The sequence below is a fragment of the Bison bison genome, unplaced genomic scaffold (genome assembly GCF_000754665.1).
Source record: "Bison bison bison isolate TAMUID 2011002044 unplaced genomic scaffold, Bison_UMD1.0 scf7180017864390, whole genome shotgun sequence".
Taxonomy (NCBI): Eukaryota; Metazoa; Chordata; class Mammalia; order Artiodactyla; family Bovidae; genus Bison; species Bison bison.
The window spans coordinates 8891995-8914265 of record NW_011494962.1 but is presented as its reverse complement, the minus strand read 5'-3'; the positions used below and the strand labels follow the sequence as shown (position 1 = coordinate 8914265).

At 38.8% G+C, this 22271-nt stretch overlaps 1 protein-coding gene across 4 annotated transcripts in view; it reads right to left on the bottom strand.

Moving 5' to 3' along the window:
* The window catches only part of PIK3C2G (phosphatidylinositol-4-phosphate 3-kinase, catalytic subunit type 2 gamma), a 306650-nt gene that overhangs the window by 29587 nt on the left and 254792 nt on the right, over positions 1-22271 (bottom strand). For all 4 annotated transcript variants that reach the window (XM_010858753.1, XM_010858756.1, XM_010858754.1 and 1 more), the window contains one exon: positions 1704-1884. In XM_010858753.1, the coding sequence (XP_010857055.1) occupies positions 1704-1884 (181 nt within the window). The remainder of the gene's footprint in view (positions 1-1703; positions 1885-22271) is intronic.

The following is a 22271-nucleotide window of genomic DNA, read 5'->3' as shown; positions in this document are numbered from 1 at the left end:
ACCAGCTTGAACATCTGGAATTTCATGGTTCACGTATTGCTGAAGCCTGGCTTGGAGAATTTTGAGCATTATTTTACTAGCATGTGAGATGAGTGCAATTGTGTGGTAGTTTGAGCATTCTTTGGCATTGCCTTTCTTTGGGATTGGAATTAAAACTGACCTTTTCCAGTCCTGTTAATTGGGCTTAAAAAAAAAATGGGAAAAAAAAGCTTATAGTAACTTGTGAGAAATTATAAATTCTTCTCCCATCTCCTTCTTTTTTCTTTTCCTGTTTTCATGTGAAGAGGTGTTCTCACAGGAGCAGCCAGTCAAGGTGAGAGAAATGTATTTATGTGAGAGGATGATGTCAGTATCACTTCAAAACTTGATGCAATTGGTCAAAAAAGGCACTGTACTGACTGTAGTATGCATCTTCAATACACGAGGGGTTTTAAAATATAAGAAATAAAGACCAAACCTATACACAAAGTTTGTACATTTTAAACCAAATTTATTTTACTTGTGCTCAACTTTTTGTTTACCATTAGACAATAACTAATGAGTTTGCAATAACATGGAGAAGTCATAGAAATGTTTTTTGCATTGCTTATCATGTTATGTGCCTTAAGGCTCTTCTCTGCATCCAGAGATTATATGCCTCCCATTTAAAAATAAATTCCATGCTTCTGCATTTTATTTTCCATTTTTTTTCCTATGTAGGTGAAGTAGCATAGTTTCTGGCATTACTACCAAATGAAGTGATTTCCAGTAAGAAAAATCTTGTGCTGGAAAGAGTTCTGGGACACTTTGCCTCCTACTATTTTTGTATCATTTTGTTGAAAACGTGTTGATTTTAAACAGTGGGTGGAGAGAGACCATGAGCTCCTTTGAGGACAAGATTCATGGTTTAGTCGTCTTTCTATCCTTAACTCCTAGACCATAGTAAGTCCTTGTTATTGAATGACATTCTTAATCCAATGAATGGAAGTTCACTATCCTCTATATCTAGAATGTGAGCTTAAGAGAATCTGCTCAATGGTAGATTCTTTACATCACTAATGAAGGGAACTAGTAATGCAGACAATTAAAAAGAGCAAGTGTTCTTCCATTAGATCAAGAAAAAGAACAGCCAGGTCCTTTATTATAATCAGTGATGAAAGAGGGACAATATTTTGACTGCCATCCATGGATGTTAGTGTGAAAGCCTTACTATCCACACCACTATTCATTTGTTTCATGCATTTCATTTTATTTGTTGTGGCAAAAAAAAAAAAAAAAAAAGTGCCTTTAAAAATGTAACTTTGATTAGTGCAGAGTTGGAAAAATTTAGACCAAAATGTTGTCCCTTGGACAAGGGTGTTTAAAAAGTCCCATTTGTGTATTTCTTCTGTGAGTCTGAATTGTGCTTCCATTCTGAGGAAATTACTTCATCTGGTCATTTTAGTCAAATTGCCTTGAAATTGGTCTCTTGTCAGGTACTGTTTGTGCAACATGGCTACTTAAATTAAAAAACCATGTCCTGGTGATAGAAATTATCATTAACATTAGGGTAGTAAATTGACAAAAAAAAAAAAAAAACTTAATCAAAAGAATTAATTGAAGTGTCTTATGACTAAGTGGCAGTCAAGGAACGTACTTTCAGTGTTATGAACTTCAATCTTAATTGAACCATAATGAAAAAGAAAACAAAACTTCATTACATGAACATTGATGTCCCAACAAACCTGTCTTTGAGGGTCACTAGCAGTCTTGACTTTTTCCCCAATGTCTCCCAGAATCTTGATAAGTTTCTGCTCCTTGGAAAACTCATCCCTCAAGGCTTTTCCTGCACAGAATTGGAGTGCAGCCAATAGCTTCTGATACCAGCTTTTAAAATAAGCTTCATTCTGTGCATCCTTTAGCAGCCTGAAGGAAAGGGAGAAAAAGAATTCTTATATCTAAAGCTGATTTTTTAAAACACCTCCAGCAGGAGGTGCATTTCAGACTTATCTGTGTGATGGCTTTGGGTAGTTTAACAGTCTAGAATGGGGAAAATGTTGTTTATTTGTTGCCAGTTATCAAGTTTCATCTGCTAGTTAATGAGATTCCGAGAGTGAAAAATCAATAAGAGACCCACTATTCCTCATTTCAGTTCACGATGCACTTTTTCTTCTTTCAGGCTTAAGTCCTACGACAAATAACTTATCTTAAGAGCCTATTTTTGACTTATTATAATACAGACAAAGTTTTTTAAATTGTATTTAAAAGTCACTATACTTAATGACGACTCAACCATCAACCCCAAGTTTTTCTGTTTTTCTTCAATAGATAATGTCCCCACACTGTCATATATCTATGTATTGCTCTTTGTTCCATCACTTCCCCTTGATTACCTGGAGGAAGATACCAGAAAGGCAAGAACATGGTGTTTTTTTGTTGTTTCATTTTGCTTTCAGGTATTTCTGATTCAAATCTCAGCCCTACAACTTCCAAGTAACAAGTAACTTAGGCTACTTACTTAAGCCGGTTGAGGTTAAAAAAAAAAAAGGTAATATCTCTGAACCTATAGAATTATACAGAATGCAGAAAAAGTTAATGTGATTCTAATTCAAAAGGGCTTAGCTCAAAGTATGTACTAGTCAATAAAACAAACATTAGTTCAGCTGTATCTTGCAGTCTCCCCAAGCCAACTTCCCTCACTGGCAGTCTGCTTGTGTCATGAGCACGGGAGGCACAACAGAACAAGGGAAGGACATGTGGCTGGATAATGGAACAGTGACAATTACTGGATTACTCTTTCTGCCATGTAACAATTTATATTTCCTTGAAACTAATTCCAATATGCTTCAACTTTACTTTTTATTATGCCCTAAAACACTGAAGGAAAAAAGACTGATTCCTTTAAATCTCTTTGATTGATTCTTTAATTCTTAACTTGTCTCTAGTCTTCTTCTCTTCTGAAAAAAAAAAATTACCATTCAAGGAACTATAAGAAAGTTATGTAAAGTTTAAAAATAAAATAAAAATTAAAAACAAAAAGAAAGTTATGAGAATGAAATGTTGAAAAAAAGGATTAAATTCCTAGGAGCCAAAATATTTATATATATATATATATATATATAGATGAGTTTCATTTTGCATTCCTAATTTTGCATCTCTGCCCACTATGTATTGTGCTACAGAGTCTAAGAAACACATTATTTTCATTTGTTGTATGTTCTCTGTTCCTACACATTTAAGTTAAAAAATTAATTGAATGAATTTGCTTTTTTTTTTTTAGGAAAGGGCTTGCTCTCTTGTCATTTTTACCAAGCCAACTTATCTTCTCTCACCTCTTTGACTTTTGCAAAGGAAACATAAACCAAGTGAAATAATAGTTCTTGTTTCTGAAAAGCATTAAAAAAAACCTCAAGGGGCTAAAGATGTATTGATGAAAATATAATCTATTGATACTTATGTTTTCAATGTAAGGAGAATAACAGACAATGAAAAAGTTTCCTACCTACTCCTTCAATGAGATTTTGAGATTTCAGACATAATAAATGTATCATGTCATTATTTGAAGGGTCCAGGAGAATAAGAGTTGTATGAATGTGAACTGGAAAGCCTCAAATGAAAGCATCCACGTTTAAAACTTCAAGGTAGTTTCTGCAGAATGTATACTTCAGAGGGGCTTCCCCAGTGGCTCAGTGGTAAAGAATCTACCTTCAATTCAGGAGACATGGGAAACACAGGTTCTATCCTTGTATGGGGAAGATTCCCTGCAGGAGGGCATGGCACCCCAGTCTTCTTGCCTGAAGAATCCCATGGACAGAGGAGCCTGGTGGGCTATAGTCCACGAGGTTGCAAAGAGTTGGAAATGACTGAAGTGACTGAGCATGTACCCATGTATACCTCAGAGATTTTCACAGTAATCTGAGGACCTCAGCAATATACAGTTGTATAGGCTACTTAGTTTTCAATAAGGTAAAGAAGTGATGGGTACGATATTTCTATATCCCATATCGATGCTTGCCAACACTCTCATACCTTTTAAATAGAGTTACCTGTTTTTAAAGATATTATTATTTAAAACTTTTAGAACATAAATATAACTCTATTACTGCCTGACTATTACATACATGATGAAAGGTTATTCTGCACAGATGAAGTTAACTTTTTACTAAAATAATTAAAGAAAAGATATATTTTAGGAATGGGAGTATGGTCATAGGAATTGTTAAAATTGTATTGCTTGTACCCAAAATACTCTTAACCAACTCGACAGACATGAGTTTGAGTAAGCTCTGGGAGTTGGTGATGGACAGGGAAGCCTGGCATGCTGCAGTCCTCGGGGTTGCAAAGAGTTGGACATGACTGAGCGACTGAACTGAACTGAATTCTATTAGAAGTCGATTTGCTTCTCTCATAAGTGCTGGTTCAAAGAGGGGAGAAAAATCAGTCTAACTCATTGTTCGAAATAAAACAGAGCAGGGACTTCCCTGGCAGCCCAGTGGTTAAGACTCTGCTTTCCACTGCAGGGTGTGTGGGTTCAATTACTAGGTGGGGAACTAAGATTCCACTTGCCTCATGGTGAAAAACTAAAAAACATAAAGCAGAAGCAATATTGTAACAGATTCAATAAAGACTTAAAAAATGGTTCACCATCGAAAAAAAATCCTTAAAAAATAAATTAAAAAATAAAACAGGGGAGATTTGTAGAGAGATTATGTGACTGTGCTTTAAAATTTTTTAAGTGAAGAAAACTCAGTGTGTTTCATTGTGATTATTTTCCTTATAGAACATGTCTCATTCAAACTTTCATTTCTCCCATGATGACACGATCTCCTGGTTCAAGCTCTATGGATTTTTACTCAACTTGTAAGTTTTTTTACACAGTGCAGAACTGAAATAATAGTGTGTTGTATAATGATCCTGAGAGGTCAATTAGTCTATCCCTGTGTTGTCAGGGACAATCATTTTAACTGAGGAGAGAAATTAACATGTACTTTAATTTTAATCTATTCAGAGAAAGCTGGACTATTCAATTTTGAGTGGAGGGTTACATAATTCTGTGTCAATGACCTTCACCAGCAGGAAGTGGCAAACCCATCATGTGGTATTTTTTACCTGCTGCTTCTGTTTGTAAGGCTGGAAAACAACTGGTCACTTTCCCCTGAGAATTACAGAAACTCTTTTCACAAGACACTGTCACTGGGAAAAGCAGAATTGCTTACGCCAAATTAAAAAAAAATAATTTTTTAAAGTTCAGGTCAAGGGATTGAGAAATAGGAATAAGACTTGGTGCTGAAAGACTGGGCTCTTAAGATGCAGGCAATGTGACCACAAACTATGAGGTAAACCTCAAAATGTCAGAGACCTGTTTATCCCAGTGCCGCGAGATACAGGAGTAGTTCAACTTGATATTATTTTTTACGTGTGTCTAATGGACTGTAAGTAATGACAACATTAAAATGAGAATACATGCATAACATCCAGCTGAGTAAAGGTTTTGGTAGTGTTGAGAATGAGAGGCAAAAAACAAGAAGAGAAGCAAATATAACCCAGGTGACAGAGCATACTTGTTCTGGGATGTCATAAGGCATTTGCCTAAGTTAAGGGGATAGTGGTGAACTCATATACACAAACCCCAGCAGCATGAAATGGAGATTTTCCTTGGAAATTTGAGCTTTTCCCCATTTCTTCATGCACATCATGCTTCTGATCACGTGGTGAGTGACTTGCTGGAGCCGGAGGAAAAGGACAGCTAGTTTTCATTTCATCAGCCTACCAGCAGGACAGGACAGGCTAATCACACCAGCCCAGCTCTCCTTGCCTCATGACTCCCTTCGGTGTAGGTCTTAATTTTAGTTCTCAATAGCATGATATCCTAACCAGATGGTAAAGAATCTGCCTGCAATGCAGGAGACTCATGTTTGATCCCTGGGTCAGGAAGATCTCCTGGAAAAGGGCATGGCAACACACTCCAGTATTCTTGCTTGGAGAATGCCATGGACAGAGGAGCCTGATAGGCTACAGTTCATGGGGTCACAAGGAGTCAGACATGAATTAATGTATGAAATACACACCCACATGTATATTTCCTGTGAGGGAAGAGAGGAAACAACATTTGGAAGAAAACTGAGCTGCACAATGAAGATGAGTGATTTCAGGTCACTCCAGGACCTCCCCTTCCCATTGCCTCTATTGGTTTTTACTTTAGGTGGGGGTCAGGGGTGTGCTCCTAGACCATGTCTTAGTGACCACGGTTGAATTTTAGAATGCGATTACTCAAGTGTATTTATTTATAACCCTGGGACATATAAAGGCTGAAATTCAATATTTGATATGGAATTATTAACTATAAGTTTTCAACAGTTTGTTAAAAAGTAAAAAACAATGTACCTCTTTAGTCTTTATAACTTTATTTTACTTCTAATTGGTTGAGAGATTTATTTAATATTTCCCTAAAGTGAGGTACCTGATACATTTTATTGTCTTGCAAACATAACTGTTTCCTATAACTAGCTCATTTCTAGAATATTGATTTGCCCTTTCAGAAAAATAGCACTGAACTTCTTTTGAATTTTGCACATAGGGAGCATTACATGGTACAAGTCTGCTGAAATGTAATTTCTAATCAGTAGTTGTTTTGCAGCCTATATTTGTCTATAAGCCACTTTGAAACATCAAGAATCAGATCAGATCAGATCAGTCACTCAGTCGTGTCCGACTCTTTGCGACCCCATGAACCGCAGCACTCCAGACCTCCCTATCCATCACCAACTCCTGGAGTTCACCCAGACTCACATCCATCGAGTCAGTGATGCCATCCAGCCATCTCAGCCTCTGTCGTCCCCTTCTCCTCCTGCCCCCAATCCCTCCCAGCATCACAGTCTTTTCCAATGAGTCAACTCTTCGCATGAGGTGGCCAAAGTACTGGAGTTTCAGCTTTAGCATCATTCCTTCCAAAGAAATCCCAGGGCTGATCTCCTTCAGAATGGACTGGTTGGATCTCCTTGCAGTCCAAGTGACTCTCAAGAGTCTTTGCCAACACCACAGTTCAAAAGCATCAATTCTTCGGCACTCAGCCTTCTTCACAGTCCAACTCTCACATCCATACATGACCACAGGAAAAACCATAGCCTTGACTAGACGAACCTTTGTTGGCAAAGTAATGTCTCTGCTTTTGAATATGCTATCTAGGTTGGTCATAACTTTCCTTCCAAGGAGTAAGCGCCTTTTAATTTCATGGCTGCAGTCATCATCTGTAGTTATTTTGGAGCCCAGAAAATAAAGTTTGACTGTTCCACTGTTTCCCCATCTATTTCCTATGAAGCGATGGGACAGGATGCCATGATCTTCATTTTCTGAATGTTGAGCTTTAAGCCAACTTTTTCACTCTCCACTTTCACTTTCATCAAGAGGCTTTTGAGTTCCTCTTCACTTTCTGCCATAAGGGTGGTATCATCTGCATATCTGAGGTTATTGATATTTCTCCTTGCAATCTTGATTCCAGCTTGTGTTTCTTACAGTTCAGCATTTCTCATAATGTACTCTGCATATAAGTTAAATAAACAGGGTGACAATATACAGCCTTGATGAACTCCTTTTCCTATTTGGAGCCAGTCTGTTGTTCCATGTCCAGTCCTAACTGTTGCTTCCTGATCTGCATACAAATTTCTCAAGAGGCAGATCAGGTGGTCTGGTATTCCCATCTCTTTCAGAATTTTCCACAGTTTATTGTGATCCACACAGTCAAAGGCTTTGGCATAGTCAATAAAGCAGAAATAGGTGCTTTTCTGGAACTCTCTTGCTTTTTTGATGATCCAGTGGATGTTGGCAATTTGACCTCTGGTTCCTCTGCCTTTTCTCAAACCAGCTTGAACATCAGGAAGTTCACCGTCCACATATTGCTGAAGCCTGGCTTGGAGAATTTTGAGCATTACTTTACTAGCATGTGAGATGAGTGCAATTGTGTGGTAGTTTGAGCATTCTTTGGCATTGCCTTTCTTTGGGATTGGAATAAAAACTGACCTTTTCCAGTCTTATTGGCCACTGCTGAGTTTTCCAAATTTGCTGGCATATTGAGTGCAGCACTTTCACAGCATCATCTTTCAGGATTTGGAATAGCTCAACTTGAATTCCATCACCTCCACTAGCTTTGTTCGTAGTGATGCTTTCTAAGGCCCACTTGACTTCACATTCCAGGATGTCTGGCTCTAGGTCAGTGATCACACCATCGTGATTATCTGGATCATGAAGATCTTTTTTTGTACAGTTCTTCTGTGTATTCTTGCCATCTCTTCTTAATATCTTCTGCTTCTGTTAGGTCCATACCATCTCTGTCCTTTATCGAGCCCATCTTTGCATGAAATATTCCTTTGGTATCTCTGATTTTCTTGAAGAGATCCCTAGTCTTTCCCATTTTGTTGTTTTCCTCTATTTCTTTGCATTGATCGCTGAAGAAGGCTTTCTTATCTCTTTTTGCTATTCTTTGGAACTCTGCATTCAGATGTTTATCTTTCCTTTTCTCCTTTGCTTTTAGCTTCTCTTCTATTTGTAAGGCCTCCCCAGACAGCCATTTTGCTTTTTTGCATTTCTTTTCCATGGGGATGGTCTTGATTCCTGTCTCCTCTACAATATCATGAACCTCATTCCATAGTTCATCAGGCACTCTATCTATCAGATCTAGGCCCCTAAATATATTTCTCACTTTCACTGTATAATCATAAGGGATTTGATTTAGGTCACACCTGAATGGTCTAGTGGTTTTCCCTACTTTCTTCAATTTAAGTCTGAATTTGGCAAGAAGGAGTTCATGGTCTGACAACAAGAATATAAAACTATTAAGAAGGAATAAATTCAGAAGATAATGAAATAGATACTCTGGAGACTGTATACATTTCTGGAACACTTAAATATATGAGAAGAGCCCCTAAGATATGAACTGACTTCATTTTATCCCCATTTTGCAATTTATGTACCAAATATTTATTACCACCTCCAAAGCAGTGTGTTCAGAATGCCATATGTTCATACTTATCTTTCCACTGTGTTCACACTGTGTGGTAGATTTGATTATTTTTCCCAACACCATGCTTTCTTCTGTGAAGCTTACACAGCTACATTCTTTGCTCTGTGACTTCCAGTGTCTTCCCAGAGGCAACATCTACTTTTCCACCCCATGTCAGGATTGGTCTTGTGACTTGCTTAAGCCAGTAGGCTATGACTGGATAAAATGTATGCCCAAGTCCATGTGGATGCTTTAAATGTGCTATCATGGATTGGTTTGCCGTCTTGTACTTTCTGCCATGAGAACAGCATGTCCCTGCTCAGGGTTGGGGGTGAGGGATGGGGGTGTTCCTTCAGTGCTGGAATGAGAAGACAATGCTGAGCAGAGCTGAGCACTGCTGTGTGAAGTCCAGGGCAGCCTAGCAGAGCTATAGCAAATCTGCAGCCTGTGTGGTATAAGTGAGAAATAAATCTATTACTAAAAGCCACTGAAACTGTGGGGCTATTTGTTGATATGGTGAATATGCCAAGTTTTACACTGTCTTTTTCTCTTTTTTTGTACATTCTCACAAACAATGCATGGAGGTTCGATTTCTCCATATCTTTGCCAAAATTTACTATTGTATTTATTTTATTTTATTTTTAAACTTTACAAAATTGTATTAGTTTTGCCAAATATCGAAATGAATCCGCCACAGGTATACCTGTGTCCCCATCCTGAACCCTCCTCCCTCCTCCCTCCCCATACCATCCTTCTGGGTCGTCCCAGTGCACCAGCCCCAAGCATCCAGTATTATGCATCGAACCTGGACTGGCAACTCCTTTTTCCCTTTTCTTTGCTTTTGTTTTCATTTGTTTGTATTGCCTTTAGAATATGGAGCATATATATTTTTTAATCTCTCCAATGTTAGCCCTGAGGATGCTCTGGGGGCAAATCTAATTACTGAAAATAAACAAAGGAGGCAAGTCTGGTGAAATAGATGGGTGATCAATTTGAGTACACAATTTTAGATTAAAAAATTATAAAAGTTATAAAAATGACTTTCTTTAATGGATCACTCAGTCAGTTCAGTCTTTCAGTCATGTCTCATTCTTTGTGACCCATGGACTGCAGACCCAGGCTTCCCTGTCCATCACCAACTCACAGAGCTTGCTCAAACTCATGTCCATTGAGTCAGTGATTCCATTCAGCCATCTCATCCTCTGTCATCCCCTTCTCCTCCTGCCTTCAATCTTCCCCAGCCTCAGGATCTTTTGTAATGAGTCAGTTCTTCACAACAGGTGGCCAAAGTATTGGAGCTTCAGCTTCAGCATCATCATCAATGAATATTCAGGACTGATTTCCTTTAGAATTGACTGGTTTGATTTTATGGATCATAAAAAGCCCAAAAGAGTACTTAAAAAAATGATTTGATATGGTTCATTTGGACATGTATATTCTATTATATTACTAGAATTTTATTGTTATTTTATTACTACTAACATACTTTTTGACTCATTTAGAGTATGAACAGGCCTAGGTACCATCTGCTGTTTTGTCCAGCCCAAGTGTCTGAATATCTAATAGGAGATTCTCTCTGAGTAAAAATGCACTAATGAGTGCAACAGGGCAATGACAAAATCTTTTGACTTATATATATTACAGGACTAGACAAATCTAACACACTACTAGATGAAGGGTCTGATGGTTGAGGACAGTGAGGGAGGCATTAAACGTAGCTGCTTGAGAAACTGAGCTCTGCTAATGGCGACAGCTGGAAGAATGCAATGGCTGAATTGGGAGGGTTTTGGAGGAGAAAGCATCTATCTATATTAGCGTGCTTAATGGAACTTCCTTTATTGCTCTGGAGTTGGTGATCAAGACCTAAGATTAAAGGAAAGAGACAACAGTTATCCTATGCTTTAACAATAGCCAAAGGAGTGACTGGAAGTCAGAGAACTCTACAGGGTTTATTGGGAGATGGCCAAAATGGCTATGACACACCAAGCACCATCTCCCCTACTGGGCTTTATATTTTCAAGTGGGGTTCAAGGAAAGGGGCTGTTTGAGAGTCATGAGTCATCAGCTTAGTGAGGATAGAGTGGATCTGCTATTCCCACTCATCCCTGCAAAATCTAGTGAAGAGGGAAGTTCAAGGATAGCCATTTATTCAGATATGTGCAAGAATGGGAGACTATTGCCTCATTTTCAGGTTAACTGTCTGTGCTAAAAGAAGGTTTGTTGATTTTCCCTGGGGATGTCAATAGGGAAGAGAGTGCAATGCTAGGATGGAAAAACAGGATAGCAAAGGAGCAGCCTGTACTCCTGCACCCTAACTGGCAAAGCAAGCATGTGTGAGTTTCTCAAGGTTCAGATAAACACAAGGCAGGTAATTAAATGTGATCCCACTCCTTGTGTTGGTTCCTCAGTCATGTCCAGCTCTTTGCGACCCCATGGACTATAGCCTACCAGGCTCCTCTGTCCATGGAATTCTCCAGGGGATCTTGCCCATCCAGGGGTTGAACCTGAGTCTCCCACATTGCAGGCAGATTCTTTACCATTTGAGTCACCAAAGGCTCAGCCAAAGGAAAATCTCCTAATGGGAAATCCTGCAAGGCTGGAACTCACTCACATGGGGGAGCCAGCTTTGACACGGAATCCACAGTGGGCCTTGATGGAGAATCAGAGATCACAGACAGAAACTGTACTTTCTTGCCTCAGTGAATGTGAGGGTCACTCTTTCTCTTTTCCCCCCACTCCACATCAAGAAAAGCAAGAACCAGAAGACAGAGAGAAGAGGAGTGAAACAGCAGGTAATATTCTCCACCCACCACAAGTCCCCCAGGCTAAAACTTGGGGGTGCGAGAGAATGAGGAGGAAGTGTATGCTAAATTGGAGAAGAAAATTAAGTTTCAAACTGGACAAAACTGGTGAAGAGGTTTTTTTTTTTCCTATCTAAAAGTGACCTAGGCAACTGTGAAATCTACCCTGGCTTTAATTAGGAAATTCGAAAGGGAAGAGTAGTATTTTCAAAATAATAAACAGTTTTATTGGAGACCTACCAATACCAGGCTCAACCAGTTTAAAGAAAACTAAGCAAGACAATTAAACATCTTTGAGTCAGTGGAGAACTTCAGGAAATGCACTGACTGTACTGCATGAGAGAAAATGTCTCAAAATGCAGAGTAAAAACTGGGGAATCTTATCTCTTAATTTTCAGAGAGTTGGCTGGAATTTCTCTCTTTGCCTTTCTTCATCCCCTTCAACCACTGACTGCTCTTTTAGAGCACTGCTGATTTTGGGTTCCTTTGTGGATGACTGTCATGAAGCACAGAATTGTATTCAAGAAATCAAAGTTGTTTCATCAAGAAATAGGATATTAATACTTCATATATGTGTACATATAGGTGTATATTTACTACTATAATTGATATTTTATCATCATATCAAAATCTTTTAACAGTTATGACCAGTTGCATAATTATAAGCTTAAATGGTATTTTTCTGAGCAAAAGTTAGCCATAAATGGTACCCAGTTTATATACACACTTGTAATTAGGATGACGCTTACACAGCAGTGTTGCTCTCTTAGGATCATCTGGAAGCTATGAAGGAAAGAAAAAACAAAAAACAACAACTATGCTGAGCAGGTAAGTTCCCCTGAGGAGATTCTTGAATCTATAATTAGAAATCAGAGCCCTTTCCGCTCATCTTGCTGAGGGACATGGTCAACTTGGGAGATGTTATCGCTGCTGTTTAGTAGCTAAGTTGTGTCTGACTCTTTGTGACCCCAAGGCTTATAGCCCACCAGGTTCCTCTCTCCATGGGATTTTCCATGCAAGAATACTGGAGGGGGTTGCTATTTCCTTCTCCAGGGCATCTTCCCAACCTAGGGATGGAGCCCATGTCTCCTGCTTGGCAAGTAGATTCTTTACCACTGAGCCACTTGGAAAGCCCAACTTGGGAGATTAAGGTAAATAAATAAAACTCTTTCCAATCCACTCACAGGTATTCCTATGTTTACATGTCTAACACACTGAATGATGTGATGTCAGAGAGCAGAAACTCTGTCATCCTCCTCTCATTCCAACACACTTTATGCTTTAGTGTTATTTTACTCAAATCACTTTCCTTAATTGAGCACCAAGCTGTGAATGGCTATCAGTGACCTCTCTCGGTCCCCACTGTTATACTCCATATGTACTTATAATCCTAAAACAAAACAGGCAGAATTTTGGCCCTGGGCACACTTTAGAATACTAGCTAGCCTTCAATGAGGCCCTCCTGTATTACATTTCCCTTTCTTCTCATTCTGGTTTTCTCCTGTCCCTGACCCTCAAGATTCATACTGCTTCTGCTGCTCTTCCTTTGCCAGAAACTACCTAGCCCTGCTCTCCCCTGTTGTGTCCTGGGGTCCCAATTACTCCTTGTTTTTCTTACTCCAAACATGGTATCTCTCACTTCAAATTACACTCATATTTTTAGAGAATAATATCACATTAGTGTAGAGCTGAACTGCACTTTGAGATAAGCCCTCCCACCCATCGCATTTATTAGGTGAGGAAACGGGAACATTAAGGGACTTGCCTAAGATCCTTATGATGAGAACACTGCGTTCTTAACAGGCTCTTTCCACAGCACCATAGTTTGTCTGTTATGGACCAAATATTTGTGTCTCCCCAAAATTTGTATGTTTAAGCTTTAACTCTAAATGGGATGATACTGGAGGTGGGACCTTTGGGAGGTGATTAAGCTTAGATAAGGTCATGAGAGTGGAGTAATATAATTAGATTACTGCCTTTATAAGAAGAGAAGACTGGAGCTCTGCCATGTGAGGACACTGAGAAGGTGTCCGGTATCCATCCAAGAGCCAGGAAGAGGACACTTATGGGGGACTGAAATTGGCCAGCACCTCAATCTTGGACTTCCCAGCCTCCAGACTGTGAGAAATAAATTTACATTGTTTAAGGCACACAGTCTGTTATTTTTTAACTGCTGCTACTGCTGCTAAGTCGCTTCAGTCATGTCTGGCTCTGTGTGACCCCATAGACGGCAGCCCACCAGGCTCCCCCATCCCTGAGATCCTCCAGGCAAGAATACTGGAGTGGGTTGCCATTTCCTTCTCCAATGCATGAAAGTGAAAAGTGAAAGTGAAGTCGCTCAGTCATGTCTGACTCTTAGCGACCCCATGGACTGCAGCTCACCAGGCTCCTCTGTCCATGGGATTCGCCAGGCAAGAGTACTGGAGTGGGGTGCCATCGCCTTCTCCTTTGTAACTGCAGCCTCAGCTGATTAACACAGTGTCCTAAAAACCATTAAAACACAACTTGGAAGACGATTTTATGCTTGCATCACCTCTGGCAAGAAACTTAATGCTTTAGCTCTTCACTTTCCTATTCTGTAAAATGTTGGAGTTTGTGAGGTTCTGTTAAGATACCTTCCAGCTCTAGGGCTCCATGACTTTAATACTTAATGAACTTACCCAACATCTACACCAGGCATTTCCTAAGCATTTCCGGTAGCTCTGTTAGGTAATTCTCAAAGCGCTCCAAGTAACGTGATTCCCTCGATTTTACAGAGGATATTACAGTTTACAAAGACCCAATAACTTGCCCAAAGTTATTGGATAATTGGGTGACAATGCCCAAAGTCACCCAATCTGTAGACCAGGGATTCAAATGCAAGTGTATCAGACTCCAGAGCCCTTGCCCTTCATCATCACCTTGTATCATCACCTTGTGATATCCTAACACAGGTACCAGCTGATGATTTACTCTGAGACTAACAATGATGGCTCAGCGGGTAAAGAATCCACATGCAATGCAGGAAACACAGTAGGTGCATGTTCGATCCCCAGGTTGGGAAGATTCCCTGGAGGAGGAATGCCAACCCACTCCAGTATTCTTGCCTTAAGAAAAATCCCATGGAGAGAGGAGCCTGCTGAGCTACAGTCTATGGGATTGCAGAGAGTCAGACACGACTGAGCACAGGAACGGAGTACACAATTGAAGAATTCTCTTCTTGCTACTTTCTAATTATGTTTTTCTTTAACATCTTTTACTTACTGTTTTGTAACCCTCAGAAGTGTCATGCTTTCCAGGTTGACTTCTTTCTTTCCAAAGTTCCTCACTTAATTTTTGTCCTGCTCTGTGTAAGCTCCCTGGCAAAAACCACCAAACGATGTTAATAATATTTTCCTTTCCGCTTCTATTAATAACATTTTTTGAACTTTTAAAGAAGAGCTTGTTAACCTAAACATATTTTCACGTGAAATACTTACAAACAAGAATACTTTTCTCTTCCCTACCTAGTCAGTAAAAAGAATAGGATATGTGGATCTACCTTGATAATGCAGGTAATACACTCACCTATGCTCTGTCCTTCCTCACTTGAGAAAGCGAGACCAGCACCACAGTTTCAAATGATTTGGATTTTCATGGTTTATTTATACAAGTGGTGGTGCTGGGTGAGGCTAGCTAGGAGAGTGGAGGGAAAAGATGCTGAATTGAAAATAACACTCATTGCACTTGGGAACCTATAAAATCCTGATGAATTGTGTGGACACAACCCGTGTGCCTTGAACTACCCACCTTAACTTGGTCTGTGGTTCCAAATAAATGCCAAGCTGTGGCAGAAGAGAAATGGGGAGTCATTACCAATAGCACATGTGCTAAAATAAAATAAATTCTACTTGACATATAATTAGTGTTCAAATCCATGCCTGTGGAGTTTTAAACTAGTCCAATAGATGTCTACATTTTCCCTTACTTATATTTTAAAATATGGTTCTGAACTGAGTTTCTAAACTCAGCCTTTTTGTTTTCTTTTTATATATATATATATATTTTTTTTTCCTGAATACATGTATAGTTACTTTAAAGGCCAGGTAAGCACATTTTTCATAAAGCTTCCTTCACAAAAATTTTTTAACGGCAAAGCAATTCCTTTGCTATATGAATGTTTCATAAGAACAGCAACCTAATAATAAAAATCCTCTTTACCATTCAGCCTTTTGTTCTTGCATAGCCCTCTGGTGAAAGTTGGATAATCATTACACTGTGCAGTGAGCAAGTCATGTGTTTGAACACAGCCAGAGGGGCTGGTTTACAAGGCTAAAGGCAAAGCTGGCTTTGAAATACCCTGCTTCCCCAGAACCCAAACGCATCAGAACCCCAGTTTCAAGTCACAGCTGGGGTGGTTGCTTCACCCTTCATCCTTCAGAGGCACAAATAGCGTGGTTTATTCTGTGAAGGTATTAAAGGTTCCCTGGGAGGCTATCTATAAGATTTGGAGCTGTGTTTGATGTCCTGAGAAAATTTCTGGGACATTCTTGCTCAGCATCATGAAAGAGTGTGTTCCCTGAAGTCGGCAAGCAGTTTAATCCTGTTCCTTTTGGAAATTCAATAAAGCCTTAGAGGTGTTCCAGGAGGTATCCAACCTACCTGGTTAATTTTCTGTTGATTTAGGTGATGTTGTTGTTGTTTTGTTGCTGTGGTTCAGATTGTATTTGCCAGGCAGGGGTAACTGTCCTGTCCACCATACTGTATGATTGCGGGAAGAGTACTAAGCCTTTTCCATCTCTCATGCTCTCTGTATGCACAAGTAACTTAGAGGTTCCAACCTTAGTCTTCCCATCTCTAAAATGATAATAATGAGTGTCCTGTCATCAGATCTATGTGTCTGTTATGGACTGAATTGTGTTCCCTGAATTCTTATGTGGAAGCCCTAACTCCCAATGCCACTGTCTTCGGAGACAGGCCTTTAAGGAAGTAACTAAGATTAAATGGGGTCATAAGAGTGTGTAGGACTAGGGTTTGTATAAGAAGAGGAAGAGATGCCAGGTAAGTGTTCACACAGAAAAATGGCCATGTGAGAACCCAATGAGAAGGTGGGCTGTCTGGAAGCCAGAAAGTCTGTTTTTAGCTCTTACCAGTAACCAATGCTTAAGTACCTTGATCTTGGACTTCCAGCCTCCAGAACTGGGAGAAACTTAATTTTTAATGTTCTAGCCACCTAGTCTCTGGTACTCTGATTTGGCAGCCCTAGCAGACTGTAAGACAGTTTCCAATCTAGAAGTCATTTTTCCAATTCAGACCTGCATGTTCATCTATCTACAAGATATGATTCTCAAATTTTCTTAAGGCATCTTAACCTTGAGGGTGAAGAAATCAAGAAGTGATAGTCAATCAGTTGTGTCTGACTCTTTGCAACCCCCTGAACTTCAGCCCACCAGGATCCTCTGTCCATGGAATTCTCCAGGCAAGAATACTAGAGTGGGTTGCCATACCCTCCTCCAGGGGATCTTCCCAACCCAGGGATCAAACGCAGGTCTCCTGTAATGAAGGCAGATTTTTTTTACTGTCTTAACCATTACATGACTAATTTCATCATTATTCCTCCCAATGCCTACTTCTTTACCTGAATTACTTTACCACAAAGAGAATGGTCAGCCATCCATCACCTGAACTAAAAATGAGACATGATTCTTCTCTTATCCTCATCCCAACATCAAATCTGTTACCATGTGTCATTATGTTTACCATTTAAATAGCTCTCAAATCTAATTCCTTCTCTCTGCTCGGACTGACAGCATTTAATTGAGGTCTTAATTACCTTAATCTACTGGTACTTGATTTTCACACCACCTGCATTTTTACTTCTTTTCTACCTCAAATTAGTTCTCTACTTAGTCTAATAAGTCCTGTTCTAAAAGTCCTGTGATTAAAACCCATATAGCCTCAGGATAAAATATAAAATCCTTAGTATGAACAGACAGGGCACTTGATAGTTTAGCTCCTCCACATCTTAAAGGCTTGTCTCTGATTTGCATTCATGTTTTTCCATTCCCAAATACAAAGTGCTACTTATAATAAGTTGAATCTTCTGTTTTCACAGGTTAGAATGCTTTTGCACTGCACCAACCCATGTCTGAAAAGATATTTCAGTATGCCAATATCTGTTTGTCCTTTAATGTTTAACTTAATTGGCATCTTTTCTGAAAAAAATCTTTCTTAATTTTTTTCCAATCTTGGGCATATGTTCAGTCTTCTCTCTGTAAAGATGAAGTATTTTCCCATATCCATTATTCTTGTAACACTACCTGTTTTTTTTTTATGGTGTTTTAATTGCTTGTTTTTTTATCTCTCCTACTAGACTTTAAGTTCTTTTTTAAATGTAATTTTATTGGAGTAGAAAGTTTCTAATTGTGACAGCAGCCAGTCAACGGGCTAGCGCTGTCACTTCAGTAGTGTCTGACTCTTTAAGACCCCATAAGCTGTAGCCTGCCGGGTTCCTCCGTCCATGGGAATCTCCAGGCAAGAATACTGGAGTGGGTTGCCATTTCCTCCTCCAGGAGACTCTATACAGTATTATACAGTAATGTTCACAAAAGTATAACCATGTGTACAAGATACATGCACATGAAAATGTACACTGAACATGTGAACTAACTTACGTGATTGGATATGAGAACACATATTCTCATCTTTGAAAGTTTGCAACTTGAAGGTTCAAATGGAGGGGACTTACTGTTCTTAATTAGACAGACTTAGCTGAGGAGGCTCATATTGAAAATGCATCACTGGGAAAGGTACCTGAGCTAAGAGGCAGGTAATCTGTAGGGAAGATATCTTGCAAAGCACTTTTCTATTAGATAAGCCATGCCATTTTAGAATTGGAATTTCCTATATCTCAGAGGAAAAAAAATTATAAATGTAAACATCTATTTCTGCTTTATCGACTGTGCCAAAGCCTTTGACTGTGTGGATCACAATAAACTGTGGAAAATTCTGAAAGAGATAGGAATACCAGATAGGAATACCAGACCATCTGACCTGCTTCTTGAGAAACTTGTATGCAGGTCAGGAAGCAACAGTTAGAACTGGACATGGAACAACAGACTGGCTCCAAATAGGAAAAAGAGTACATCAAGGCTATATATTGTCACCCTGCTTATGTAACTTATATGCAGAGTACATCATGAGAAATGCTGGGCTGGAGGAAGCACAAGGTGGAATCAAGATTGCTGGGAGAAATCTCAATAACCTCAGATACGCAGATGACACCACCCTTATGGCAGAAAGTGAAGAAGAACTAAAGAGCCTCTTGATGAAAGTGAAAGAGGAGAGTGAAAAAGTTGGCTTAAAGTTCAACATTCAGAAAACTAAGATCACGGCATCTGGTCCCATCACTTCATGGCAAATAGATGGGGAAACAGTGGAAACAGTGGCTGGCTTTATTTTTCTGGGCTCCAAAATCACTACAGATGGTGACTGCAGCCATGAAATTAAAAGATGCTTACTCCTGGGAAGGAAAGTTATGACAAACCTAGACAGCATATTAAAAAGCAGAGATATTACTTTGCCAACAAAGGTCCATCTAGTCAAGGCTATGGTTTTTCCAGTAGTCATGTATGGATGTGAGAGTTGGACTATAAAGAAAGCTGAGCGCCAAAAAATTGATGCTTTTGAACTGTGGTGTTGGAGAAGACTCTTGAGAGTCCCTTGGATTGCAAGGAGAGCCAACCAGTCCATCCTAAAGGAGGTCAGTCCTGGGTGTACATTGGAAGGACTGATGTTGAAGCTGAAACTCCAATACTTTGGCCATCTGATGTGAAGAACTGACTCATTTGAAAAGACCCTGATGCTGGGAAAGATTGAGGGCAGGAGGAGAAGGGGACAACAGAGGATGAGATGGTTGGATGGCATCACTGACTCAATGGACATGAATTTGGGTAAACTCCAGGAGTTAGTGATGGACAGGGAGGCCTGGTGTGCTGCAGTTCATGGGGTCGAAAAGAGTTGGACACGACTGAGTGACTGAACTGACCTGAACTGAGGAAAACAATACTGTACATTTGTGTGCAAGAATGTGTCCGTGTGGGAGGGTGGATCTATTTAGGTGAGTAATCAGAGCATTTATTTCCAAGGAATTTCCAAATGCTTGTTGTATGATACTTAAATCGCATGTTAAAAAAAAAATGTTGGTGCAAAAAAAGTCAGATCCTAAAATTTCATCTTAAGTATGTGAGTAGTTATAATAATTTAAAAAATTTTTATCTACCCAAGTTAATATAGCCTGTAACAACCTAAGGGTGGTTTTTATTCCTACTGTTATCCTTCAGGGGGCCTCCAAGTCTTTTCTACTTTGGACCACCAAATTGTCTAGTTCTCTATGGGACTGTCCGTTCATAATTTATCCTTGAAGAAAAGCTTCAGAAGCTTGCTTTAATGAGACTCTTTAGTTACCCCAGAAATCAACAGTGGAGTTTGGATGATAGTGCTCTAAGGGCAGATAACAAAAATTGCTTTAGACAAAAGTGGTTGAGAACTTTCTTCTTTTTAATGACACACACATTAAAAAAAAAAAAAAGAATAAGTGGTTTACTGTTCACATTTCTTAGGGAATGACATTTACTTTTAGCTAGGATTTTAAAATTAATTCATTTGAATTATGAATCAAATATTTACATTCTCTGCTTTTGGAGGTGTTCTTCCCTAAAACAGTATTGTATGTTAGCCAAATCCAATAATGCTTAATTTCTATTTTTCCTTTGTTAATGCTTAACATTTTTCTGTTTCCCTCTATTTCAATTAGCAACAGCAGAACAAAATAACTTATTTATTTTAATGCTTTTTCTGTTTATAGTGTAATGATTTCTATTTTCACAAATGAGGAAAACATGCTGATAAGAGGGTAAGTTGATAACGAATTTGTGCTCATTTCTTTTCCTAAGAACTTTGGAAACGTATAAATGGACAAAGAATTCAGCAAGAAAAAGTCTATATTTTTGCATAAATTCTGCCTCAGGGAACATTCATGGTCTCATCCCTCTCTTGGACTGGTGATACCATTGGTAATCAATTAAGAAGTGGTATTTTCAGTTTAAAGGCTTTGAAATATAGATAAAACAATAGGCCAAGGAGTCAGACATAACTGATAATGTAACAACAATTGGGCCATTTAATTGCTGTGTGACTTTTGGTCTCTGATTAAAACTCTCTGAGCTTCCACAGTATCTAATGACTGCTATGAGGACTAAATGATAAAATTCAGAAAGTACCTAGTGAAAATCTGCCGTTACTATCATCTCACTCATAATGGCAATCATTGTTCTTGCTATCCGTAAAAATATGCAGTTTGAATTCTAGCTTGCATTTTTCTAGACTTCATAAATGTTTTTGCTTACAGTGTGATTCATTTTACAAGAAGTGTTTTTCTAAACATGACCTAATGGAAAACTTAAACTTTCCTCAATCAAAATAGCTGCTGAGTTAAATATATTTCTTATTTGAATGCTATTTAGACAACACTCTCTGTTTAACAAAAAGACAGTTAGAAAGAATGGTAGAAAGCTTTCTCCACTGTTCAAGGCAATTCTGGTTCTAAGGATATGCAGGTTCAGTATCTTCAGTTTGTTTCATATCACTATCAAAAATACTGGCAAAACAACCAGTAGAATAACAAACAGAATAAACATATAATAATGACAACAATCACTGAAGTTGAGGCACCAAGTGTAAGAAAAATTCTGTAATTTATTCAGCAGGTACTCTAAAGTTGACTATTGTTACTGATAAGAGTGAATATATGAGTATTTTTCTGAGTTTTTAAACATATGCTGACATATAGCTCTAGACATATTACTTCTACTTGACCCACAAAGCAATGCTTGTTTTCGATATTTGATTTGAATTGGTTTAGCATGCAAAGAAGTAGCAGTCAATCATAAGACAGAAACTGTCTTCCAAAGTTTTCAACTTTGGAAACTGCCCCAATATATAAATATGGCCAGATACACAAAGGCATTTTGTCTTTTCATTAGACAAATGTACTATCATTTGTAGGCTAACATTTGCACAGTAGTGGAGAGAATAATTATTTCTTTTACTGTTTGCCCAATAATAAGCTATAAAATGGGACTTGGACTATAAGAAGTTTTATGGAAATAATTTTATTTAGAAGTTTTTTATTTGTTTTGTAAAAGCAGCATACATTTTTAAACAAAATCTTATTTAGAACTATCTTCTTCCTCCCACCTCTCTCTTATTAGAAAAATAGATAAAAAGAGATTTGCTCAATTGAGAATGAGGTCAACCTCTGCCTAGACCAATGGTCTGTTTGGTGTCTTCTTTCACCTTCAGTAAAACACTTCTCCAACACTGTGGTGTTGAAGAAAACTCTTCAGAGCCCCTTGGACAGCAAGGAGGTCAAACCAGTCAATCCTAAAGGAAATCAGTCCTGAATATTCTTTGGAAGGACTGATGCTGAAGCTGAAGCTCCAATACTTTGGACACCTGATGCGAAGAACTGACTCCTTGGAAAAGACCCTGATGCTGGG